The sequence below is a fragment of the Chanodichthys erythropterus genome, chromosome 4, assembly GCF_024489055.1.
Source record: "Chanodichthys erythropterus isolate Z2021 chromosome 4, ASM2448905v1, whole genome shotgun sequence".
Taxonomy (NCBI): domain Eukaryota; kingdom Metazoa; phylum Chordata; class Actinopteri; order Cypriniformes; family Xenocyprididae; genus Chanodichthys; species Chanodichthys erythropterus.
The window spans coordinates 12,108,101-12,135,548 of record NC_090224.1 but is presented as its reverse complement, the minus strand read 5'-3'; the positions used below and the strand labels follow the sequence as shown (position 1 = coordinate 12,135,548).

General features: G+C 36.8%; 3 protein-coding genes across 3 annotated transcripts in view; 1 reads left to right on the top strand and 2 right to left on the bottom strand.

The window, feature by feature from the left end:
- Positions 1–2,020: 2,020 nt before the first annotated feature.
- ankef1a (ankyrin repeat and EF-hand domain containing 1a) lies at positions 2,021–10,712 on the bottom strand. The gene is made up of 9 exons (XM_067383112.1): positions 10,361–10,712; positions 9,475–9,674; positions 9,160–9,309; positions 8,895–9,018; positions 7,212–8,040; positions 5,176–5,402; positions 4,753–4,922; positions 3,550–3,690; positions 2,021–2,173 (listed from the first exon to the last, which is right to left on the bottom strand). Exons 1-9 carry the CDS (start codon positions 10,710–10,712, stop codon positions 2,021–2,023), a joined length of 2,346 nt encoding a protein of 781 aa, XP_067239213.1.
- Positions 10,713–13,377: 2,665 nt separating this feature from the next.
- On the bottom strand, positions 13,378–25,227 carry emilin1a (elastin microfibril interfacer 1a). Its single transcript, XM_067384117.1, has 8 exons — positions 24,751–25,227; positions 20,679–20,798; positions 19,194–19,345; positions 16,955–19,009; positions 15,980–16,096; positions 15,866–15,883; positions 15,613–15,747; positions 13,378–15,530 (listed from the first exon to the last, which is right to left on the bottom strand). Exons 1-8 carry the CDS (start codon positions 24,909–24,911, stop codon positions 15,202–15,204), a joined length of 3,087 nt encoding a protein of 1,028 aa, XP_067240218.1. The 5' UTR covers positions 24,912–25,227; the 3' UTR covers positions 13,378–15,201.
- stmn4 (stathmin-like 4) overlaps positions 15,658–27,448 on the top strand; it is a 45,669-nt gene continuing 33,878 nt past the window's right edge. Inside the window, exon 1 of the mRNA XM_067384119.1 lies at positions 15,658–15,750. The gene's annotated coding sequence lies outside the window, so the exon portion shown is untranslated. The remainder of the gene's footprint in view (positions 15,751–27,448) is intronic.

Below are 27,448 nucleotides of genomic sequence, written 5' to 3'. Positions count from 1 at the left end.
ATCAAATTAGGACTCTAAACAATCACAATAGTTTTGGCTGTCATTTTTGCAGTGCTGAGCTGTAACACAAGAGTCCCTAAGGATCTCACAACAACCATACAAAACAAACAGTGTTCGTATGTAAACACTATTGCGCCATCTGTTGGCCAAACAGAGGAAGCATGCAATAAAAAGGATAGCCGAGTGGTGCATTTTCATGCAGAAAGAATCTAGAATCTACTCTGAAACCACTGCTGTCTCAGTTTCTGGTTGCCATCTGTAAAGTACAGAAAATAAGAACAGCTACTAGTCACAGTTTCAATCACACATTTCCACTATGATTACATCAGCAGTTAATGTATTCATGTTAAAGCATGTGGATAAAATAGCTTGGTTTTCTGAGATAAACAACATGAGGGGTTTTGCGCAGCGTTGCCTGTGGTGAAAGGCCTGTACTCAGCATGCCCGACAGACGCCGAGACGTGGAGGAGACGAACTGCATGCCAGCACGTAGGCAGCAGCTGTCATCTCCTGCCTCCCCTAAACGCATAATCAATCTTACTTAACGTACCTCCCTCTCTGAGATGACAAAGAAACAGCCGTGAGACATGCAGTATTAATCCCTAAGTAACTACAGCATAAAACACACTGTATGTTGGAATGGTACTAAAACTAGAGAGCTGATGCTCATGCAAAGTTTGGCATTTTGGAAGGTTGTCAGGACATTGCTATCAGGTTGCTAAATTGATAGCTGACCCTCAAGTCTCTATGATATTCTGGGGTCAGATTCACAAAACATTCTTAAGAATAAAATTATAACTGCTTTTCTTTCTTCTTTTTTACAGTTATTAAGAATGTTCTTATCTTTTGTTTTTCTTGAGATTATTCTTTAGAATACAAAATTTAAGAAGAATTTGAATTTCTGAAAAGAATGTTTTTAAGATAAGTTAGGACTTGTCTTAAATCCCCAAAGGTAAGATGTTTAATTAATTGATTGGCTTGTTTAAATTGAGCATTACAACATTACACTAGCTACTTGTAATACATATTACTATCACTAGGGATGTGCATGAGTACTCTAGTGACACATATTATTATGCGTAAAGTGACTTTTTGCTAGATCAGTAACTCATCTGAAATAGGGACTTCTTTTTTAAGTTTATATTTACAACATATTTTTTGGTAGCATTCAGCACAAAATAAATATATAAAATACATGGCACATTAAAAAAATGCAACGGCAAGTGCTGAGCTCCCATTAAGCCATTTGCGACAAAAATAGTGTGCACGCTTATGATTATTATGGTAATTAGCAGGCAGCACAAAAAGATAAGTTGATTTGCAAGTCTTCTGCAAGAACCAGCATACAATCAGATAATAACGGATAACACCAGATGATGCCTGTTCTTCATAAGAAAATTCTTCTTAAGAATGCTTTAAGAATCAAACTTAAGAACATATCTTAAGAAGTTGACTTCTTCCTTAAGAAGACTGTCATGAATCCAACCCCTGGGATTATCTATGATTTATATACAGTGGCATGAAAAAGTATGTGGACCCCTTGCAGAATCTGTGAAAATGAGAATTATTTTAATAAAATAAGAGGGGTAATAAAAAATGCATGTTATTTTTCAATGGAGAATCAATGGTTCACATACTTATGAATGGGGTTATTTTAATAAATTCAGCTATTGTTTTGTCTTGTGAACTAAATGCAAACATCTTTTATGTAAAATATCTTACTCAGGACAGTACTAAACAAAAAACAACATGCATTTTTTATTATCCCTCTTATTTTATTAAAATAATTCTAATTTTCACAGATTCTGCAAGGGGTTCACATAGTTTTTCGTGCCACTGTATGATTGTTTTGTCCATTTTATTGTCTGCCTGGTAGAAATTGTTTGTCTTCTCACTTAATAAAAATTGGGGTCTATGCAAATCCCTAACCCAAAAATGAGCAAAATTAATAATATTTTCCTTAGCAAGTAAAGATATTTGTGCATCAGTGTTGTTTTGATCTCAGACAGGTTTTCACCTTTCAGTCAGTAAGGTCAAACTCCATGGACTTCTTCTGAATGTTTTTATTGAATGGCATCTTGAAGTCATCAAAGTCCACCTCAAAACTAAAACGCTGCCTCCTCCTTGCCTTCTTCTCAATCAGCTCGCTGGTGGTCAGCTGATTTTGCCACGTCTATAAAATAGCAGGAAAAACAAATATCATAATCCACTGAAAATAAATTTGCTAATCTTTTGGCCACATGACATCTCAATCTTTCTTTCACTGTTTGTATGCACATATATGTATGTAAAACATATATATTTATATTTTTTCAAATATTTTTTTTTCTAAATTTAAGATAAAATAAGAAGAGTAACAAAAATAGGTTCTGCATAAAATGTGTGTAGTTTTGACCTACAGTACAGTCCAAAAGTTTGGAACCACTAAGATTTTTAATGTTTTTAAAAGAAGTTTCGTCTGCTCACCAAGGCTACATTTATTTAATTAAAAATACAGTAAAAAACAGTAATATTGTGAAATATTATTACAATTTAAAATAACTGTGTACTATTTAAATATATTTGACAAAGTAATTTATTCCTGTGATGCAAAGCTGAATTTTCAGCATCGTCACTCCAGTCTTCAGTGTCACATGATCCTTCAGAAATCATTCTAATATGCTGATTTGCTGCTCAATAAACATTTATGATTATTTTCAATGTTGAAAACAGTGGTGTACTTTTTTTTCAGGATTCCTTGATGAATAGAAAGTTCAAAAGAACAGCATTTATCTGAAATACAAAGCTTCTGTAGCATTATACACTAGTGTTCAAAAGTTTGGGGTCAGTAAGAATTTTTATCTTTATTTTTTTGAAAAGAAATTAAAGAAATGAATACTTTTATTCAGCAAGGATGCATTAAATGGCAGTAAAGACATTTATAATGTTACAAAAGATTAGATTTCAGATAAACACTGTTCTTTTGAACTTTCTATTCATCAAATGATCCTGAAAAAAATATTGTACACAAATATTTTGTACAATTGTACACATTAAATGTTTATTGAGCAGCAGATCAGCATATTAGAATGATTTCTGAAGGATCATGTGACACTGAAGACTGGAGTAATGATGCTGAAAATTCAGCTTTGCCATCACAGGAATAAATTACTTTGTCAAATATATTCCAACAGAAAATAGTTATTTTAAATTGTAATAATATTTCACAATATTACTGTTTTTACTGTATTTACTGTATTTTTAATTAAATAAATGTAGCCTTGGTGAGCAGATGAAACTTCTTTTAAAAACATTAAAATTCTTAGTGGTTCCAAACTTTTGGACTGTACTGTATATAAATAAAAGGTGTTCAGCATATTTCAGTTGTTTTTGAGAATGCCATGCTTGGCATGGATTTACTTAATGAACAGTGGAATAAGTAAGAACAAATTCATGTGCACACACACACACACCTGTTTTCGCATGAAAACACTTGTTATTATTAGTACATGTGGCCCACTGTGCTTAAACAGGCCTAGCTCACATCTCCGGGAGTGGTATCCAGCTTACCGTTCTTGGCACAAAACTGATGTCCAATTTGTTGAGCTTGCCGCTGGTGATCTGAGTGCTGTGCACGATAACACTGTCTTTCTTCATTGCTTTCTTGACTGCTGAGTTTGAGGAGGCTGTGGGAGTGGGAACGGTTCCCTGCTGAGAAGATAAAGCGCCAACACCGTAATCAAGACACAGTGGACGTGATGACACATTGACAATGGTGTGACTTTCAACAAAGGTTCAGCGGGGTTTCCCTAAGCACACTAACAGTCACAAAGCCGCCAGTGCTTTGTTGGGGGTAATGTGACACGTCTGGACTCATTTACTTACTCTTTTGTGGTGTCATCTAATTTTTATGGCTAGATGGTTTTGATCACAGCTCTTACACTGTTTCAGTCTTAGATTTGAAATGACACAGGAATTTAAAAATGAAAACCTTAAATTGTTGTAGCTACTTTTGACACATGTGGTGAAAAAAAATCTTTATTTCTACATAAGGATAAATACTGAGGTTGCAATATACTGATATTGCAGTCTATAACCACTATTATGGGACACTTCTGGTTGCAGAATAAATTTGTCATGGATTAAAAAAATGTGAATTGCGCATCCGAAAGCATTTGCTATTGTGTGATGCTACATCTGTGCCATTGGTCAAGTCAATTCAGCTTTATTTATATAGCGCTTTATACAATACAGATTGTTTCAAAGCAGCTTTACAGTGATAACAGGAAAATGATTTAATGATGCAAACAGAATTTATTTTAGCTCTAAAAGAAAATAGTGTCATTGTTTAGCTGAAGTCAGTTCAGTGTTGATTCAGTTTAATTGAAAAGATCATCAATTATTAAATTAGTTTATTTCATCTATAAAACAGTTCTGCAGAAAAACAGTAATGTCATTGTCCAGCTCAGTTCAGTTATCATTCAATATTGTCAGTGCAGTCAAATCAATAATGTTGAATATTAAGTGTATTAATATTTAATATGATTGGCGTCAGTATAAAGTCCAGAACCATTGTAGAAACAAAAAAACACACAAAAAAAAAAACTAAAGTTGCGTCTTTAAAGTATATTTAAAAAGAGAAAATATTTACCCTAGTCTCATAGCATATGTTTGAATAATGTAAGAACTGTCTATTGTGATTTCATGGGGACTTTAAATTAAGGTAGGCATGTACAGTAAATATGTCGAATCACATACAGTTCTTTGCTCTACCTTTTCTTTTGTAGAGCCAGGGGTTGAGGCTGGCGTAGGTTTGCGGTGGACTTTGACATGCTGTGGCTTCTTGTTGTCCTTAGGTCTGGGTTGCATATTAATCTTAGCCTGGACCAAATCCACCACTCTGAAGTCTGCATAAGCATGGGCAACGTCCAAGCAATTTTGCTCTGCATTTAAAAGATTGAAAGTTCCTGACTCAAATGACAGCAGAGCCAAAGTTGATCAATCTCAGAGATTTAATGCAATGTAAATCAGGGTGTTCATAAGAGCGCTCCAGCAAAGATGAGGTGGCATTGAGGGAATGACGTAGAAACCATCTGCACTGGTTGCAAGTGGTTATGAATTTGCTTCAGTAGATTTATCATCTATCAGATGCTGAAGTTGTATTATAATTGTTCTATGCTAGAAAGTGCACTGTACCTGTCTTATTTACTGCATTGATCTTTGCCCCGGCTTTGATGAGGTACTCCACACAGGACGGCCTACAGCTCTCAATGGCTCTCATTAGAGGAGTGGCTCCATTGAGGGTGGGCGGGTCCACAGAAGCTCCCGCCTCCACCAGCAACTGTATGATGTCCAGCTGTCCTGCATGACAGGCATGGTGCAGAGGAGTCCAGCTGAACTGATCGCATGCATTCACGTCAGCCCTGTGATGAGATTATCATTTGGGTATAATTTTATATATATATATATATATATATATATATATATATATATATATATATATATATATATATATATATATATATATATATATATATATATATAAATGAAACTTTCATATATTCTAGATTCCCTACATGTAAATTAAAAAATTTCAAAAGTTTTTTTTTTTTTTTAATTTTGATGATTAGAGCGTACAGCTCATGAAAGTCCAAAATCCAGTATCTCAAAATATTAGAATATTTCCTAAGATCAATCAAAAAATGGATTTGCAAAACAGAAAAGTTCAAGTTCTTTAAAGTATGTTCATTTGTACACTCAATACTTGGTCGGCAGCACATATTACAGCAAATGACTTGCTCTAGCACAAATTACAGCATCAGTGAAGTGTGGCATGGAAGTGATCAGCCTGTGGCACTGCTGAGGCACTATTGAGCCTTCAGATCATCTGTATATTGTTGGATCGACTGTTTCTCATCTTTCTCTTGAAAATATCCCATAGATTCAGGTCAGGCATGTTGGCTGGCCAATAAAGCACAGTAATATCATGGTCAGTAAACCACTTGGAAGTGGTTTTTGCACTGTGGGCTGAAGTCCTGCTGGAAAAGGAAATCAGCATCTCCATAAGATTTGTCAGCAGACAGAATCATTACTGACTTCAGAAACTTCACATTAGACTTCAAGCAGCTTGGATTCTGTGCCTGTGTCTTCCTTCAGACTCTGGGACCATGATTTCAACATGAAATGCAAAATTTACTTTTATCTGAAAAGAGGACTTTTGACCACTGTTTACGGTCCAGTTCTTTTTCTCCTTAGCCCAGGTAAGATGCTTCTGATGTTGTTTCTGTTTCAGAAGTGGCTTGGTAGTCCTTTTCCTGAAGATGTCTGAGTGTGGTGACTCTTGATGCGCTGACTCCGGCTTCATTTGACTCATTGTGAAGCTCTCCCAAGTGTCTGAATCGGCTTTACTTGACAGTATTCTCAAAAGCTTGCGGTCATCCCTGTTGCTTGTGCACCTTTGCCTACCCAATTTCTTCCTTCCAGTCAACTTTGCATTTAATATGCTTTGATACATCACTCTGTAAACAGCCACCCCATTCAGTAATGACCTTCTGTGACTTACTCTCTTTGTGGAGGGTGTCAATGATTGTCTCCTGGACCATTGCCAAGTCAGCAGTCTTCCCCATTAGTGTGGTTTCAAAGAACAAGAGATACCCAGAATTAATACTGTAGGGATTGTCATTTAATGAAACTCAAATTATAAATATTCTAATATTTTGAGATACTGGATTTTGGACTTTCATTAGCTGTACGCTCTAATCAACAAATTTTGAAATCTAGAATATATGAAGGTTTCATTTTTTTAAATAATTTACAATAAAAAAATGAACTTTTCACAATATATTCTAATTATATGACCAGCACCTGTGTATATATACATATGCCAATGTAAATATACTTTAATTTATTCCTTAAAGTCCACCCAAAAATTAAAATTCTGTCATTTACTTACCCTCATGTCATTCCAAACCTGTATGACTTTCTTTCTTCTGTTGAATATGAAAGAAGATATTTTGTAGAATGTTGGTAACCAACAGTTTCGGTTCCCATTGACTTCCATTGTACTTTTTTGTCCATACAATGGAAACCGAATGGGAAACAAAACTGTTTGGTTACCAACATTCTTCAAAGTATCTTTTTTATGTTCTGCTGAAAAAGACATGCAAACAGATTTGGATTGACATGAGGGTCCTATCCTTTTAAGTCAACACTTAGAAGTTCATAAGACTTACCCATTATCGAGGAGAAACTTTGCCACTTCATAGTTCCCACTTGCACATGCAGCCATGAGTGGTGTCTTGTAGAAGCGATCTTTCACATCTACTGGAACCTTTTGGCTGAGTGCTAATCTAAGAGATTCAATATCTCCTGTTTTAGCACAGTAGTTCATGTTTATGTATATCTTTTCGGGCTCTTCGATGTACCATGATGTATCATCCTCAATAGGATGTCCTGGTCGATGGTCCCGGTCATATCTGTGAGTATCTGTAGCATGCTGGTAGCTTTCAATCATAAAATGCGGTGGCCCACCATCATCACGCCGATGAATGAGATCAGGCGGGACAGTGCAAATGGGCATGGGTGGATTGAACTTAGTCTTTTTGGCCTTTCCTGCCTTGGATGCCTTCTTCTTCTTAGGCCCATAAGATGCCATAACATATATCTTTGGAAGATATTTGAGACCTCTTAGAAAGTCATTTATATTTATAAAGCCCTCTCTTCTCTTATCCAGAGCAAGCAGAAGAGTGTGAATTTGGTCATCATCTAGAGGAACATGAAGTTCCTGAAGAACAGACACAAATGTCACCCTGGACACCACCTCTATTCCCATAATGCCATCTGACGCAGACTCGAAAGCACTTCTTAGCGCATTTTCATTTTCATGAGACCAGTCGTGAAGTGTCAGAGCCCATGGTTCATTTGTGCCGCCCATCCCTTTTGAGAACTTTCCATATAGTCGTTCAGCCTTCTTAAGCTCTTTTACAGTGGCTTTATGGCCACAGTCCTTAGCAATCTGACGAGGAAGCAGACCTTCTTGATTCTTCAATTTGGGATTGCATCCTGAAGTAGGAATATGAGTCGGTGTGAAATATCATATAATAATGTTCAGCATGTTCCACATCAAGAAGCATGATTGCTTTTATGGTAGGACTGCATGGGTTGGGGGAAAAAATGTCTGGTGATATATTTTTTTTGGTAGGGCTGCACAATTTATTATTATTATTACGAAAAAAAAATATGAAACTATAAGAAAAATTGCTATTGTAATACTATTGTAAAACTTCACTGTAAAAAAAAAAAGTATTTAGGAAAAATAATATAATAATAAAAATAAAATTATAGTACTAATATTTATGGCTGTTTTAATTTCTTAATTTTCAACTGTTAAACCATCAAGCTTTCAATTTGGAAGACAACAGAGCAACGTTTAATGCAAACCATGCCAGTCTGAGACACTAAAAAACCCTGTATTGAGCTGCTTGTGCACAAAATCAGAGTGTTGCACTCTGAAACATGATCCGCATATATTTATTACTTTAAATCTTTAAGCTATATTGCGATTGTATGGCTGTATGGTTTTAATTTATCAGGAAAACAGAGAAAAACTATTGGACTCATCCTGCAAAACACAGATTTCTGTCCAATCAAATTCACTCTAGAATGAGAATGCTGAAGGAAAGGAAAGTAAACGTTCCGTATGAAATAAAAGGAATAAATAAAGAAAATATAAGAGGGAAAAAATCACAAAATGCAATGAATTATAAGCTATTTTATAGTTTTTAGCTATAGTTGTTTTTGCTCTTGATTCATATTCTTCAGTCATTTGAGAATTTACACCATTCTGCTTAAATGAGTACCAAGCAGCCTTCTCCATGGTTTAATGATTTTGTATGACTAAAAATGAATTGATTTACCTCTTTGAGCTAGAAACCTGCAGCAATCTGTGTAGCCACCAGAGGCAGCGAAGTGCAGCGGTGTATCCCCCTCTTTTGTTACTACTCCAAAATCTGCTGCATATGCAGACAGCACCTTAATGATCTGGAAATAGCATAACTAAAGTTAAAAGCAATGATCATAATCACTGGGAGAAATACATAGGCTTATATCATTTTTATTCAAGAGCAGCACATTTGATCACTTTTTATATAATTGTGAAACAACAATAGGAGTGACACTCACTTCAAAGAAGCCTCTTTCAGCCGCAAAGTGAGCTGAGTGGAATCGCTTTTTATCCAGAGCATTGACGTTTCCTCCTTTCCTGAGGATGGCTCTCACAAGATCTATTGCTCCCGCTCTGGTGGCCTCCATCAGAGCTGTCCGACCTGTTTCCTGGGATATCATACACACACAAACATGTTATTCGGTGTAATACCCTTTCTTATGAACAAGTGGTTTGGTGTTTGAATTACAATTTCAGAAGGTCCGTTTGTTTGAATCCAGCTCAGGGAAAGAGTATTCAAATATAGCATTATCAATTACACAACATTTGCATACTTGATTTGTAGCATTGGGGTCTGCTCCTCTCTCTAGGATACTGAGACACATTCCCTCACAGTCCTGAGATTGCTCGCAGGCCAGCAAGAACACTGGCATCCCAGCTTCTGAAACATTGTTGACATCTGCATTGCCTGTAAGGGCCACCTGGAGGCAGTGCATGTGCCTTTTGGTAGGGTGGATGCAGTAGAAGAGCAAGCCTGGGAGAGAAGCCAGAGTACGGATTACTCAGATCGGTTTACACACTAACTTGTCGTGCCCTGATCTGTAATTAGATAGACTGCATACAGTAAATCTCCAAAATGGCAGGATGCTGCCAGCCATTGATGATCTCTGTTGGGGCAGTTGCCTAATGGTTAAAGAGTTGGATTTGTAACCTGAAGGTTGCGGGTTCAAGTCTCAGTACCGGTAGGAAATGTAGGTGGGGTCTCAGTCTCATTACCCACAACTGAGGTGCCCTTGAGCAAGGCAACTAACCCCCAATTGCTCCCCGGACGAAAATGAAAAAATGGCTGCCCACTGTGTGTGTGTTCATTACTCACTGCCGTGTGCGTGCACTTGGATGGGTGAAATGCAGAGCACAAATTCCGAGTATTGGACACCATATTTAGCTACATGTCACTTCACACTATGTGGCTGCTGTCAAATTGTCTTATGAAGAATAATTTCTTGTGAGGTGTCAAATACAGGAAGCCTCATTAATATCTTTGAAAGTGAGATATTGTATATTGCATCTAAGCTTATACAGTACATTGATGTTCGCCCATTATTTACCCTGCCACTGACCTAAGCTTTCAACAGTTGCGTGCATATTTTTTGTAATAGTAATTAAGTAGCAGTTATTATATAACTACGTACATTATAAAATAAAATAATAAAAAATTACCTTTCCCTTCATTGTCTACAAGTTTCATGTCGGCGTTCCTCTTGGCCAGTAGAGACACGATACCGTCATATCCGAGCTCTGCGGCCAGCATCAGCGGTGTCCGCCCCCTCCTGTCCTGCACGTCTGGACAGGCACCCTGAGCTACGAGGAACTCCAGCATGTCAGGATTGTTGGCCACCGACGCCAGGTGCAGGACACCATTCCCCTCGTGTGGCTCTGTGAGATTGATGAGGTCATCAACACCCATGCTGATTAATTTCTCTATGTACGGCTTATCTCCATCCTGGACGCACTGAAGCAGCCGGTAGATCTGCAAAACCTCAAGCCTTTCCTTGGCCAGGGTGCCTGACATTATGAACCTGAGAATATTAAAAATGTATGGTAGCATTTGCATATTTTTTTTTTGATCTATTTAAATTCATAACATAATTGAATGCATAATTTTTTACCAATATGTTTACAAAAAAAGTAAGTTTTTGTGTTGTCAGTATACTTTTTAAACTAAAAATAAGACTTTCAGTCTAAGTTTTATGCACTTCTCAGAAATATACTTAAAATTACACTTAAAGGGATAGTTCACCTAAAAATGAAAATTTGATGTTTATCTGCTTACCCCCAGTGCATCCAAGATGTAGGTGACATTTTTTCTTCAGTCAATCACAAATTATGATTTTTAACTGCAACCGCTGCCCTCTGTCATTCAAATAATTGCAGTAGATGGGAACTTCATCTATAAGAGTGAATAAACCTTGCTTAGACAAATCCAAATGAGAGAAACCGAAAAGTATTTATATAATTTTTTACCTCTAATACACCACTATGTCCAACTCCGTTCAGCTTCCTGCTAGTGAGGTCAAAAAACGCGTTCTGGTGACGGAATTGATGTCTCGCCCATATACTTCAATGAGCGCGAGACATCACTTCCGTTGTCAGAGCACGATCTGACCTCACTCACCGGAAGCTGAACGGAGTTGGACATAGTGGTGTATTAGAGGTAAAAAATTATATAAATACTTTTCGGTTTCTCTCATTTGGATTTGTCTAAGCAAGGTTTATTCACTCTTATAGAAGAAGTTCCCATCTACTGCAATTATTTGAATGACAGAGGGCAGCGGTAGCAGTTAAAAATCATCATTTGTGATCGACTGAAGAAAAAATGTCACCTACATCTTGGATGCACTGGGGGTAAGCAGATAAACCTCAAATTTTCATTTTTGGGTGAACTATCCCTTTAAGTATTTGACATACTGACAAAAAAAAATCAATCTTTTGATCGAGATATACTTTAAAGTATTCTAAGTAGCCCTATACTTGGCTTGTAGTTGTTTATTCTTTTGATTGAGTAGCCTATTAAATACTTTGAACATATTGATTTTAACATAATGATTTATAAAGAAAACATATATGTTCCTAATTCTGAATATGTAAATTGCTGTATAGTCCACTGGTAGTGCACATAGGAATTTACTTCAAATCTACTTTAAGTACAGTTAAAGGTATATTTCAGGTATACATTTACCTAAATAGGAACATAGTAGTATACTTATAGTTTACTATTTATATATTACTTTTTGCACTTTAAGTTTGATTCACTTAAAGATAACTTACAAGTATTTACAGTATAAAACTACTAAACTAGTAGTTTACTTTGAGTATACTTCAGAGTGTACTTTTAATAAACTAAAAAATGTGCTACAAGCATTTAGACACTATTCACTTGTAGTATAGTGGCAGTACAAACGAAAAATGTAGTCGTAAACTAGTTGTGTACTCAAAGTGTCCTTGTGTTACTCTAAAAATATACTTTCATACACTAAAAAAATGGGCCAATTTAGTCCCAAGTAGTATTAAAATAGTATACTTACATTGATTGTACTTTGATTTTAGTGTACTTACTACGTTAAGTATACTTAAAATATACTTGAACTCTACTTAATAAAATGAACTTGGAGTATACTTGTTTTTTTGTTTTTTTTCTAAGGATACACACAGTCAAGACGTTATTTATATTCAGTAAAAACGAATGTAATTTTTCCACTTTTCCATCTTATATTTTGGGACCAAGGGGTTTCCCCCCACGTTGCACATTAGTTTTAATTAAAGATTTTTTTTTTAGGTTACGAACAAACAATATAGTCTGTTTATCGGATCCTCACGTTTTATAAGACTACATTCAATGTCAAACAACAATCAAATTCTCTTACCTGTAGTCGATGTTTAAAATCAACAGAATGTTAAGGAAATGTTACATTCAACATTGTTACCAAGCGCGTCTCTGTGCGCGCTCTGTGTGTCTCTATAGCAACAGCACGCCGTGGCCCGTGAACACTTAAAAAGCTTCTTCAAGAAGTAAATTCCGCCTCACTGTCCCCGCCTCTTTTTATTTAGAAGCAGCCTCAGGTAGAATTACCGCACTTTTACGTGATCACTTGCCCGGGTTTGAGTAGCTTGACGAGGAACGGCGTATCAGATTTCATGGCAAATTCTTCAAGCGTGTGAGTAACTTTTTGTATGAGTGACAGTAAGTGACATCTATCACAATGAGATGCTTCCTCGCGCCATGCTTATATTGGATATGGTTCTCTCACCATGAAGTTGAAGTCATGCATAATTTAATCTGATATCACTTCAACCACCACTCAATCCTTTTTAGGAAGAGGGTAGGGTTCAACGGTTCAACAAGAAAACTTGGGGAAGATTTAAGATTGTCCACTAGAGGACGCTGAGTTTATATAAATTAGTAGAGTGGCCCGCGCTTTTTTAGCCAATGAGACTTTGGAAAACCAGAACACAATCAGAACACTAACAAATGCATAGTAATTTTCTTAAGAAAATTAAGATATCTAAATCTAAGCTTTTTGGAAAATAACATAATTGCACAAAAATAAATGTCTGAAAAATTATTATTTTTTTTAATTAAAAAACAGCATTGCAAATATAGTGTATATCCAATACTCAACATTCAGTTTGGAAGAAGAAAAAATGTGAGGACTATTTGGATTGCACAACAGTCAGATACACTTTATTTGCTGAATTATAATACTGCTATGTATTGCCTAATGAGAAGTAAGGTGAAACTGTCGTGTATGAACATGTGGCTCAGGCTACGCCTGGACAGCTGATATAACAATGTCCCAATTGCAAATTAAGCAAATCAGCTCTTACTGCAAAATGAAGCATTTTAAAGTAATATTTATAAAGGCCTTTTAAGGAATTCCTGTCTTCTGAAGGTTAACATGGACTGAATGGTCAAGGTTTGATCTCGTAGTACTAGAGTGCAAAGTCGGTTTGACTTTAAATCCCTTTGTATTAAAGAAAACATTAGGCATAGACCACCAAGACAGCTAAGGTCACACAAATACATGTCTGGCAAAGATACAGATTCTAAGCTGTTAGATTGAGTCTATTTAGAGAACATCTGCTGTCCTAAGAGACTAAATAAAAATCCATTGACAAAAAGATGGCCAGGATAAAATCTTTTCTGCATCTAGCATAAACAACTTTGATAGTTTTTTTTGGAAGCGTTACCAGAGTATGGGTTAGAGAAGTTTCTTGATCTATAGCCTTTGGCATGTCTAAAAATGTCCTTCTCTGCACAGCCTGTTTTATTTGAATTCATCCTTTTATAGTTACTTTTCCAAATTTGGAGATTAAGTGAAGAAATGTGCTGCAAATATGAAAGAATAACACAGTGAGGAAATGGGAAATAATAGAAAATATCATGTGTAAAGTTTATTGCATCCATCTTAAGAAAAAAATCTTTCTTCATTCTGTTATGAAACCACAACAATGTTACACAAAAATCCATATTTGCAGTCTTCTTGAGGTGTATTTTAGTGAAGCTATACTGGTTGGCTGGTAAATGTCAAAGAATTTTATCTAGCAGTGTGTTGCTATTTAAAAAATAAATTGCATTTGTGCTTTTCACATGCGTTGGTTTTTGTGTTAGCGTTCTGAGGGCTTGATCACAGCATTTCTAATGAAAAATAATGTAAGCGGGCAGAAAGGACTTTAGCATGTACTTAACTACATTTACACAAGATTTTTTTTTTTTAAAAAAGAGAACATATATAGGCTATCTTTCTCAGATTGGATTTCTCTCAGTCTTTTCTCAGTTGCTGGCAGATTGAACATCACAGCATCCACATACAGATTATGTTTTTACTTCTATCAAGATCTTGAAGTTCTCAGCTGACAAAACCTTTTCAAACGTACAAAACAACAAAATTTTACTGGGGAACTAGATGTTTTAAGGGTCTAGCAACACCCCTGCTGAAAACCACAAACTATGTTTATTTGCATGTAACAAACATTCAAATCACCTTCAAATAAGTACTAGAATGGACGTTTATAGTTCAGATGTAAATCAGTAATTTGAGAGTATTTTGACCCTTCAAATAAAGATTGCATTAGGTTATTTCTATAATTATGTAAGATATTCCACTTGAGTCCTATCCCAGGTTTACAGTCACACATTCTAATATCTTCCGGGGCAACAAGTGACATGGATGGGCTAGATTTTTAGAAAGATCTTTGCTGCTTTCAGCTGCATTTCAATATAAGCAAACATGGCCAATCACATATACTATATGAACATATATGTTTTGCCATTCAAGAATAAAATGTAAAAAACATAACCATATACAAATTTCAGTTCATTGTTCTGATAATAGATAAATATTTCCATCTTGCATCTTCATGGCCTGTTATAAATGAAACCTGCATACATTTTATTCTTATTCAACACTGAATATGTAAAAGTGTTCCTCAAAAAAATTCACCATTTGTCCAGATACAAATTTTTACATCTGACATTGTCCTCACTGAGTCTCAGATGGGTCTTATCTGTTCTCTGTTTCCTCGTAGAGCAACATCCCACTGAAGATCGTCAGGGGCTCCACTGAGCCGGCAAGTTTACCTGTGACCAGGTCAATGTAGACAGTCTCTCCCTCCTGCAGAGGAAGTATGATGTTGAAGATGACCAGGGAGCCAGGAGTGTGCCGTGCCTCGGCCATGGGTTTCTCAAGACCCTCAGGCTGATATCCTGCTGAATCTCCGCGGGCAATACCCTGATTAGATCTGGACAAGACTGCCTCAATCTTGACTTTCTTGTGACCTGTCAGGACTGCGCTGAAGAAGTATCGCCCCGTCACAGGAGCAGTGAACATACCTGTCAGAACACATTTGGTAAGAGATTTTATGATTATAACAGTTCTTAATTCATACAATATGCTTGTCTTTAACATGCATACCTGTCTTTTGATTGTAGGCCTTTCTTTCATTGACAAAGACCATGTCGAAGACAATAGTGCCTGCACTGTCTTGTGGTTTTGTGAGCGCTGCTGAGAATGACAGTCTTGGAACGTTGGCATCCTCTCCAGGAGGTCCTGGTAAGCAGGAGAAGAACAGAGAAAAACCTTATTTATTATGTTTATTCATATTTAGAAAAATCATTTTATTAGTAGAAGCACAAGCCCTCGCAGTACTAATAGTAAGAACACTGACCTTGTTCACCTCTGAGGCCTAAATAGGAGAAATATTAAAAATATTATTCATATATTATTCAGTTAAAATTGTAAAAAAAAATTAAATGAATGATTCATTTATTCATTCATTTACCTGGGGGTCCTACTGGCCCCACTTTCCCTTGTGGTCCTTCTCTGCCTGGAGGTCCTAGTGGCCCAGGTGGTCCTTTGGATCCTCTCTCTCCTTGAGGACCAGGTAGTCCAGGAGGTCCTGAGGATTACCCCAAAAGACATTGAAATAGTAAAAAAAATGCTGGCTAATATTTTAGATGGAGTATAGCATGTCACACCATGTCACACAAGAGGACCTTTTAACTAAATGTAATGATAGATGTGTTATTATTTTCATCAACTTAATACTTCACATGACTCGAATAACACCTTATTTTATCCACAGTATCTTTTCTTTTTCACAAGCAAATATTTTCTTGTGATTTAGATATGCTTATGACAAAATATATAATTTGTTTTTGTCTTCATGTACACCATCGGTCAACAGTTTGAAATAATTATGTTTTTAATAAAAAGGCTGTATTTATTTGACCAAAAATACAGTAAAACAAATAATATTGTGAATATTATTACAATTTAAAAGAATTTAATAAGAAACATTATTCATGTTGAAAATAGCTGTGCTGCTTAATATTTTTTTGTGGAAGCTGTGATACTTTTTTTCAGGATTCTAAAAGAACAACATTTATTTGAAATAGAAATCTTTTGTAACATTATAAAGGTCTTTACTGTCACTTTTGATCAGTTTAACATGTCCTTGCTGTGTAAAAGTATTAATTTCTTTATTAAAAATCGTACTTACCTGAGTGGTAGTGTATCATGGTTTCCACAAATATAAGCAGCACAACTGTTTTTTACATTAATACAAATATGAAATGTTTCTTGAGCAGAAAATCAGCATATTAAAATGATTTCTGAAGGATTGTGTGACACCATCTACCATCACTACATGTATTGATCAAATAAATGCACTGGTTAGTGACTGATTTCAAAAATATTTTAAAAAATCTTAATTATTCTAGATTAAACTACATAAGATAAAGAGATAAGAACCTACCAGTAAAGTCCTGTTCAGTGAAGATCTGGAACTCCTTGAGAACATGCAGTATGGAAGAGTTGAGGTTGTTCATCCTGCCATGAATCTGCCCTAAGTGAACATCATGAATGCTATTGATGGCCTCACCGTGAGAAATAACTGTGGAGTTTAGGTCATTAACACATGTCCAAAGCCCAGAGACATGTTTGCTCAGGCCATCTTTGATAATCTGAAGGTTCTCTGACAATAAATCCAGTCTACTGCAGACACCCTCTAACTTCGAGAGCCTCTTATCCAGCCCTTCTCGAGAAAGTTTGCATTCTCCCATTTCAATCATCAAATTGCTGTTAAAGCTACTGATGCCGTCAAAACGTCCTTTACTGTCTTCTTTGTGCTTGTTAAAATCATCCTGAATCTGATCTAACTCTGAGTAAATTTTGTCATGAGACGTGTCCAGATCAGAAATAGAGTTGCCGTGCCTCTGTATGGTGTTTCTGAGGCCTTTCAGAGTGTCATTGACGGAGTTAAACGTTTGGATTACTCCTGTGAGCTCACCCTGAATGGAATTAAGGTCTTTGCCAAGCCTGCGAGTTATAGTGTTTTGTTTATCTATGCTCCTTTGAATGTCAGTCATGTGGTTCATACATTGGCCTGTGCATTTCTCTACCTCTTCTTTTAATTTGCCCACTTCCTCCTGGAGGTTTGAGCATACCTGCGAGCAAGCATTCTCACCTGAATCTACCTTTCTGTGTAAATCTGTAAGTTCTTCCTGGAACGTGTTAAAAGAATAGCTGGTTATGTTTCTTATTTTTTTGAGCTCGTTATCTATCGAAGTACATACGTCGCAATCACGTCCCATATTCTCTACATCGGTGATGATTTGGTTAAAGTGTTCTCCATCGTGTCCTGTCAGATCCTTAATTTTTTGGATGTCATGGCTTAGATCTTCAATACGGTCAAATAAGGAGACACCAGACACACTTAAATCCTTTAGCTTGGTGTCAAACTTCTTAATGTCCTCCTCATTGGCAATAACCTTCCATTCCAGGCTTTTCACAGTATCTGCTGTCTCACTCCCTTTTGGACCGCACGTCTCTGTGCACAAATGAATCGCTGATTTAAGCCCGCTGTCGAGATCATTTGTTTTGTTCCCTAACCGTTCCAGGTTAGTTTTGTGATCATTCAAGAAACGTTTCAAGTCTTGGACGTCTATTTCCATGGTAGATATTCTATAACCATGATCATCATTTCGATTGAGGACAGAGTTCTTTATCTGGCCGATCTCTCTCTGGACAAACTCCTTCATACTTGTTTCAGTATGGTAGCATTTTTGCTCGGTTTTTCTCACAGTCCCATTCAGTCTTCTCTCCAGGTCTCTAAGACGACTGTTCAGTTTTTCATCAAGTGCTTTTCCTCGACCACCATTTCCATTGCCTGATCCTCTCAACTCTTTCTCAAGACGTCCTCTTAGGATATCGTACGTCTCTGCCGTCGAACTGACCTTCCTCTCAATGGCCCCAAGCCTCCTGTCAAGGTCGCTCAGGGAATCGCAGCAACTCTGAGAGCGTGATAGCTCCCTCTCAAGCATCTCTACACTTTGACGGTGGTGCTGCTCCATCACACTGATGTGCTTCTCCAACTCACGGATCCTCTCTCGGTCTTCCTGCTGTTGCCTTTGAATGCTCTCCACTCCAGTTTGGCAAGACGAGCAAGATAGCGTCACCCGCCGTTCCAGCTCCCTGAGAATCTCCTCTTTAAATGTGCCATACCGGCTGTCCAACTCGTTTCCAATTCCATTGCCGCCCACAAGGTGGTTGTTGATGCTTGTGAGGGTCTTGTCATGGACCTGTGTCATGTTGTCCAGCATGTCCAGTTTGGTCTGGATGCTGTGAATGGTCTCCTTCATCCCTGGCTGGGCAGCATCGGCCAGATTGTTGCCGCCACTGATGCCTTCCCTTCGAGATCCCTCATGAATTTTCTTATTCATGTTGTATAAAGTTGACTGGAGGTTGTGAAGGTCTTTATTCAAGCTTTGAATTTGTTCCTCAAGTTGTCCAATCTTGTTATCACTTCTTCCTACGAATGACATTAATTAACACGGAAGTTATTTAACATTTACTAATTCAGTAAGCATATTGTTTATTTATCTTCCTGTTTTAACCCTAGAATGCATGACCCATAATACCTATCGATCTTTTTTTTATGAAGCAATTAAAATATTCTCAAAATCACACCCTATCAGATCAATTTGACACCATACCTTCTTCACCAGTCTGTCTGCCGCTGCTGTCCTGTGTGGCAGAGGAGCCTTCACCACAGTCATCACCTGAGTAACCACGACAGCACTTCCATTCCATCTCTGTGACCATTTTATAGGCAACCTTGTACCGTGGTCTTCTATAAGTCCGATACCTGTGGTGTGAAATATTTTCTCATTGTTCAGTTTCAGCTCTTGTTAGAACTGAATATATGTATACTAGTCCAACTTGACTTTTTTGTTGTAAAATTTAAGCTTTAATAAGTTAGTTCACCCAAAAATGTAATTTATGTCATTAATTACTCACCCTCATGTTGTTCCAAAGCCGTAAGAAACACATAGGCAGCAACGTCATTGCAACTTTTAAGGCCCAGAAATGTAGTAAAGGCATTGTTAAAATAGTCCATGTTACTACAGTGTTTCAACCTTAATGTTATGAAGCGCCTACACTGTTCACATTTACACACAGTGCACCACTTCCAGGTTCTGTGCACTAAAAATATTCTCGTTAAGGTTGAACCACTGTAGTCACATGGACTATTTTAACAATGTCTTTAATGCCTTTCTGGCCCTTGAAAGTTGCAGTGATGTTGCTGCTTATGGGTGGTTCAGAAACCTCTCAGATTTCATCAAAAACATCTTAACTTGTGTTCCGAAGATGAAAGAAGGTCTTACGGGTTTGGAATGACATGAGGGTGAGTAATTAATGACAGAAATTTCATTTTTTTGGATGAACTAACAATTTAATGTGTGTACTTTTCCGATATTTATGAAAATTGACACCTAAAGCTGTCAAGTTTAATTTATTCATCTTTCACGACTTTAACCAGAGCGTCTCTAATGGCACTGCTCAAGTAGGCAGATAGAAAATATTTCTGTTCCGTTCATATCCTTGGCTATGTATCACTTTTCAAAAGGCCACAATCTGCTAGGCAACAGTACAATAAAGGCCTGTTCTTCATTTTCTTAGAGCTGTTGTTTCTGGGCATGTTTTTGTTATTTTATTCAGTCAAAGCTTTCAGTACATCATTAAAATCTTTGAAAGTGTTTGCTTTGCTCTGGCAAGCCTCTTGTGTGTCTTACTTAACTTTCAAGTGCAGTTGTTGCTATTATTAGAACATTGTTTATACTCCATTCATACTTGTGATGTGGCTTCTGTATAGGGGACTAGTATTATGGCTTTCTTTGAACATCTTGGATAGAACTGAGACCTAAGAAAAAGGTCAACTTATGACTGAAATTAGTTCTCTAAAAATGAGAAAAGTAACATTACAAGTAACTTTCTAGAACATTAGCAGTTTCATTAGAGACAGATTTCTCTCTCAACTTCTCTTCCACCTCATTCCACACATAGTTCTGGTGGACATGCATCTATTTCAGAGAGGGACATGGGCCAAACCTTTCCAGTTTGACACTGTCATAATAGCGAGTGGTAACCAAGATTAAATCAAATGCAATTTGGCAGTGTTTTTGCTCTTGAATACTTACAAAACCGCATGGGAACATTGTCCCCAAGCACAGCGCTGGTATTCAGGTTTCACATAGGTCTCCACTCCATCTTCCATTACACAGCTTACAGTTCGTGTCACTACGTAGGCACACCAGTTTCTGTTTGTGTACAAAGCATGAGCAAATTATACTTATTAAGGTTTCAGTTCAAATAGTTGAGGACTGCATCTTCATTGTAGACAGAACCGAATTAAAAAGTTACCATGTAATTAAAGTACAAATATTGGCCCTTCAAAACCTTCTTCTAATGACACCCACAAAGCATCAGATGAGTGCAACCAGTTAGCAAGGTTATGGCAGTGTTAAGGTTGGCAACAAGAGCTGATGTTCTGTTCAATTAAGATCATGTGCAATCTTCCACTGAAGTGAAAATAGCCAACTAAAATAATCTGGCAAAAGTCCCAGCACTTCTGAACAACACCACTACTGCGTGAAACAGACAAGTGTGGCTGATTCACGAACAAATGACTTTTAGTGAGACATGACTTTAGTGAGCCCGTTCTTTTTAGTCAGTCAACAACATACGGTACGACCATTGTAGTCGTGCAACATGTTTCATGATTCAGTGTTTTCAGTGTCTTGGAGCGACTTGGTTTGCAGTAAATGCTGACAGCCCTCTTTTCAAATTTGTAATAAGAATCGTTTATAATTTGGTCAAAATCTGAATGGAAAGATATTAAGACAACAATAAATATTAGCATTGCAATTTGTAAATCTTGTTCTGTCAATATTATTATTATTATTAAATACTCATTTCTTACAGTACAATAGTAATACATTTCATTTAATTAATTTTTAAATCATTTAAATAAGTCAAATAAAATATTACTAATAATACAACTACTAATGCAAATTGTTGTTTTTTGTTGTAGTTATATCAAATAGGGAATTATATTAATTAGTCTGATTAATAAATTGAATATGTTGGCACATTTTGATATGTTTAGAACATGTCACCTCTAAAAAAAACTGAAAAGTATTTAAAACTTCTCTGTAAACACACCTTTAGCATAGATTTGTTTTTACATTTATTTATTATTGAAATGATTCTCATCATTTGGCATTGCATTATTTATGCCTTAAAAGAACGATTTCAGCGATGAGGCACTGAAATCGTTAAGAGGAATCACAGTTGGAAACTTCTAGATGAGAGATGAGATTAGAGAATGTAGTTTCCCCAACACCTTGGAGTGCTGTGTGATTTAAAAACTCATTTTCTGATTAAAGTGATAAATGAGGCAGTTTTCTCAGGGAGCTTGTTTAGATGGGATCGAAACCAGGCCGGAATCCAATGTTACTGGTTCATCACAATAACTCATTGAGCCTGGTTAGTCAATCGTTATCATGTGCAGTGCTGAGACAGGAATGTCTGGATGCATCAACTTGCAAGTGCTCTGCTCTCACACATACAAATAAATGGGGCCCAGACGCTCAGAGTACACAAGTTCAACACGGACATCTCCACCATAGACAACCATCACTCAATCTCAGATTAGGCAAGCTGCACCTATTTGTGTTTCTGTGGACCAAATGTTGTTTGTTTGTGAAAATAGTGTGAAATATTTATGATATGCATATGTATGTGAGTTTGGATTGGGGTTTAATGAAAGATAAACCAACATTAATAGTGCAAATTTCTGGACGGATTCATGGATGTGTGTCCATGCATTAAATAGGACACATATAAATTGTGGTATTTGGGGTATACAACTAAAGAGTGATGGCACTAAAACACTGAGCCATTGTTTCAGTTGTATTCTGTGGGGGTGGTTAAAAAAAGAGGACAAAGGCCTTGGTCCATGTATACCAATGAGAAAAAAGGAAATGGTGGTTCTCAGCTTTATCAAATTTGACTGAGGAAAAGTAAACAAAAACTTTGGAGTCACAATGGCTTCTTTGTCTCATACATGTACACAAATCCATTTTGATTTTGTTCAAGATCAGTCTTAAGAATAGTTGAATGTTCAGCATTCTTGCTCCCAGATTATTCATCACACAATGGTTGTTCAAGATTAGAAGCAGTATACTTTTTTTTTGTTGGAAAGAACTCTGTCTGTAAACACTTACAGTCATCTAATCATTTTTACAACACTTAGACACTGCACCTGCCAGCATATCATTTTATACAAGAATAAAATTTACTGCTTAGTCATATAAACAAGAAGACCCAGACGCAAGTGTCAGGCCTGTGCCACTCAGACTCAAGAACATCCAGCTTAAGGCGGCTGAATATAAACACTTTCCCTCGACAGGATAAAAATCCACAGGACCCAATTTGGCAAGGAATGAAGTACCACTTCAACATCTCAAGCAGAAACAGAACTTGGACAGAAATAATAGCGAGAGAATACACAGCAACATTAGGGCAATGTATTGCTATGCTCAAGAGAGAAACCGTGGGTAGGCCTGCAGGGTAATAGAGTTATCCATACAAACAAAGCTCAAATATATTTAAGCAAGCTGTCTCAAGGCAGATTAGAAGAAGTTTTTCTTTTGGTTTGAGGCCCATAGAGGGAATGTATGCAATCTAAAGGCCTCCTTTTGAAAATCTGCTTTCACAGTGTTCTCCCACTACACTTACTTTCAGACTTCATCACATTGAGTGATATCATTTATGTGCAGAACCATAGAAATTAATATCAAAACCAAATATATATATAAAAAATCATATTAAAACCCAAATACCTTTTTACATTGTCCAAAAATGTACAAAGATTAGCATTGGCTTGGTCAGTGTCCCTACATTGCTCCCATATCATATTTACTTGTTATATCCAATTTCACAAATGTTTACAATTATGGTTTAGATGTAAGAAAGTGTGTATTTCCCATTTGAAATGTTAATGATTTACATAAAGCTGAGCTCAGAAAACTGTTTCGTGAGATGCTTACACAAACTCCCAACAAGCAAACACACATTTGCCTAGGCCACTTACATATATGTATACACTTTATATCAAATATGAAACTAACAAACTTTCTGCAAAGTGATATGTTTTGTCATAGCAGGAACTACTTGTTTATGTTTCCTGGCAATGCATCACATAAGCCTTTGACAAAACAAATATGTTAAAGGTAAAGCCTCCTGTAATATTTCATTTACAGTATACACACACACACACACACACACACATATATATATATATATATATATATATATATATTGCTTTAAAAGATGAAACAACATACAAATGTCTGAGAAATAGCAACTAACACATTTTTGTTCTGTTGGATTGAAAACATCTGTTCGTGCCAGCTGTTTATGAGGCATAATGTGGACTGAAAGTCACAGTACAACTCAATCAAATGTAGAAGGGCAGCTGATATCATCCAAGATATTGGACAGACAGGAAACACTGTGAAGGAGGATTTCAACTACCACAAGTTCTGTAATTTTTCACACATCTGTAAAAACAAAACAGAGTTCAAACAGACAATCTTGAGCAGTGGTGCCAAAGGGCCAACAGCATTCTTTCCCAAACAGCGCTGTGCAGAACCTCTGTAATCCACTGGGTTGTGCTAATGCCAGGATAAGTGCACTTAAGGTCTTCACCGTTTGGCCTCCGTCCCATTGCACATGCATTGACGTCTGCTTAGTAAGGCCAAAAAAGGGAAGACCTGTTCAACAGTAGCTCACACATGCAGGACAAGAGTTTGTGAATTCATAGGCCTTAGTGACTAGAAACTAGTAAACTCATTACTGTATGACCTTATATTTGCAACATTAGCATATCAGGTCAGTGTAATACAGGTTTGACACACACACCATGTGATCTTGAAAATGTTTCAGCCTAAATGTTTGTAAGTAAAGTAGTACATGAAGTGCTATGACAGTTGACCAGTTGTGATAAACAGAGACACATATATGTATGTGTGTATATGTATATGTGTGTAATTGAACATATAAATCAGTTCATTTCGATGTTACCACATGAAGGACATTTTAGTTTACAGTTTTCAGTGTATAATTTTAATGCTGATATGAATTAATATGATTCAATTATGAACTCAGACCTGTTGTTGCTAAAATGAAAACACGTTTGTATCTTACCTATGTCTGCTGGTCAACTTAGATCCACTCTGTGCAGCAGATCCAGACTGACTCTCATCCACATGTTGAGTGTATCTTGACGCGTAAGTTCCCGCTCCCCAAATATCTCCAGGCAAAATCAGAGCCAACAGAGCGAATAAGTAAAAGAAATATTGTGCCATGGCTTAGAAGTAAAAACAGATTTTAAAAACGCTAGCGTTAAAAAGTACATCCAACAACTTCAACGTAGAAAATCCGACTTGTACACCCCGAATGCAGTCCAACAGCACCACTAACTCTCCATGAGGCGATGTTCAGCACTAATATGTTTCATAAAGTTCTGTATAAATCTTGTCTCAGTTTATGCACCGTTGTCATCATTTCGCGCAGTGTCCATTAATCGCAAAAAGATGCTCCCGTCAGTTTTCCCAGGACACATGGTGCGCAGTCCAACACTAATGAGAAGTGTCCGGTTTTTTTCTTTATCGTCTGCGCAGTCATAATGTGAAAACTGCCCTGAACAGATGCAGATCCAAAATTACCGTTCCTCTCTCTCTCTCTCTCTCTCTCTCTCTCTCTCTCTCTCTCTCTCTCAGGAAGAAACCACGCTCTGCTTTCAATTTTGGGTTTCAATTATTTTCAACTGTAAGTATAAACAATTATAACTGACAATAATTATTTAACCCATTGTCTTTTCAGTAAAGAATATAGGCTGCATAAATAATATAAATATGCACTGTTTTTAGTTCACTGTTCTGTGGTCTTTAAGGCTTCGGAATTTGACCCATATTTGAAAATATCAGTTATTACTGTTCACCTTTGTTTGTTAATTCCTAATATTTACTAGGGGTTTTCATAGTTTTTTGGTGCATAATATATCCAAATATGATGATTTCCTTAGGCTACAAGAGACATTCAAAGGTAGCTATATATAATGTGTGTGGCTTCATTGGCTTTTTACATTGTCACTATTGCTGTAAAATATTTACTTTAGTTGACATTGCGTCTTTTAACCTACTAATGTTAGATTTATAAACGTGAAGATAAATATTTTCAATGAAATTCAGATATTTATTTATTTTTATTTTATTTTTTTGTAAAGCCCTGGGTTAAAGCTGCAGTCCGTAAATTTTTGGGGTTAAAAATGATCCAAAATCAATTTTTGAGCAAGTACATATCCAGCCAGTGTTCAAAACTATCTCCTTATCGTAGCTTGATTCACAACGGTAAGCTTGTAATGATAATAAGAGCGACCTGGTGGATTTCCGTGGGAAATTCGAGCATGTAGCAGTTCGTCGTTGCATCATTACGTCACACCTGTAAAGAGAAAGGAAGGAGTCCAGGCTAGTCAGTTTTATCATGTGAGGATGCTACTGGTAGCAGATCATTTATAGCCTGTTCTCACAGCAGCTGGAGTAATTAAACGTATAATTCAGATGGCGGATTGTAATCCAGAAACGTCCAAATGACAATCATCAGTGACAACTGGAGATTCACCCATAGTCAAAAAGCAAAATACTTTGGACTGTGGAGTGGCTACAGAAATTGAAATCTACAGGTAACGCTAATACACACTAAATACACATAGTCACGCAATGCTGATGTTGTTAACATTAACAATTTGAGAACGAAGTATAACAGGAATAATATTTTGCACGGTTTTGCGTGATCCAAGCTAAGCGATCGTTAGATTTAATCACCATTGGCAGCGCGATTTATTGTAGGCCTAATGCTTTTTTCCTCAGTTGGTCAGAATAAAAGTGGCAAAAATGTTACTTGTTAAGAGGATATTTTCCAGTAAAAATTATTATATTGGTCATATTTTCAAGATGTAGAATCTGTGATTCTGAAGTACAGTATCCACACAGGTGTAGTGATTGACAGCAAACATTAGATTCATCCGCTGAGGAGTCGTGCCAATGCACAATGCACGTAACGACGTAACGATAACAATTCCGCATATGACTGCAATCGCAGGTTTCAAACAGAGATGACGACAAAGAGGAAAAATGCCGAACTGCAGCTTTAAGTACTGTACTAAAAATATTTTATAGGCTACTTATTTATTATGCTGTATGTAATATTGACTAGTGGTTGAAATTGGTACTGCAGTCCAAATTCAAAATATTGGAGAGGGTTGTTTCTCCCGCCGCATCCTCTTCAGATGCATCACTCACGCGGGTGGCCAAATTGAGGACACGCAACAGGAACGAGCGCAATTGATTTGACAATAACACTGTAAGTTTATGAGTTGATTTATCCTCATGTTAATATGCCTCTGGACATAGAGCTTTTTAGATGGATGCTGAGGTCGGGTAGAATCTCAGATCTCTGACCTAGATTGTTTGCTGGCCTCCATGGCTGCAATGTGCAGTGTTTCCTGCCAACTGGCAACCCGGGGTTGAAATACTATTGGGTAAAATGGCAGCGGGCGGGATCGCACAGACCAGAACAAAAACAGACATTCCGACACAGAACGCATAAGTAAAATAATTGGCTGTAGCATTGTTTTGTCTGAGAAACAAGTATGTAAGTATGTTTCCTAAATCTCTACAAACAAATTATAGTATTTTGTGCTTTAGTACAGTCAAAATATGACTGCTCTAAAATTAAAGGCACAATCTGTTTTTTTATTTTTCCGCTAGGGGTAGCTAACCTCTTCAAAACAATAACAAAGGCGTAGATTGATGACGCAGAGAATGAGCATGGAATCATGCCG

Coding starts and splice junctions, on each gene's coding strand:
- emilin1a (XM_067384117.1), bottom strand. CDS start 24,911: ATGGCACAATATTTCTTTTACTTATTCGCTCTGTTGGCTCTGATTTTG. Junction 19,010..19,193: donor CAGACAGACTGGTGAAGAAG/GTATGGTGTCAA, acceptor TGTCATTCGTAG/GAAGAAGTGATAACAAGATT. Junction 16,097..16,954: donor CACTGAACAGGACTTTACTG/GTAGGTTCTTAT, acceptor GGTAATCCTCAG/GACCTCCTGGACTACCTGGT.
- ankef1a (XM_067383112.1), bottom strand. CDS start 10,712: ATGTCAGGCACCCTGGCCAAGGAAAGGCTTGAGGTTTTGCAGATCTAC. Junction 9,019..9,159: donor CTGAAAGAGGCTTCTTTGAA/GTGAGTGTCACT, acceptor TGCTATTTCCAG/ATCATTAAGGTGCTGTCTGC. Junction 4,923..5,175: donor CAATGCAGTAAATAAGACAG/GTACAGTGCACT, acceptor TTTTAAATGCAG/AGCAAAATTGCTTGGACGTT.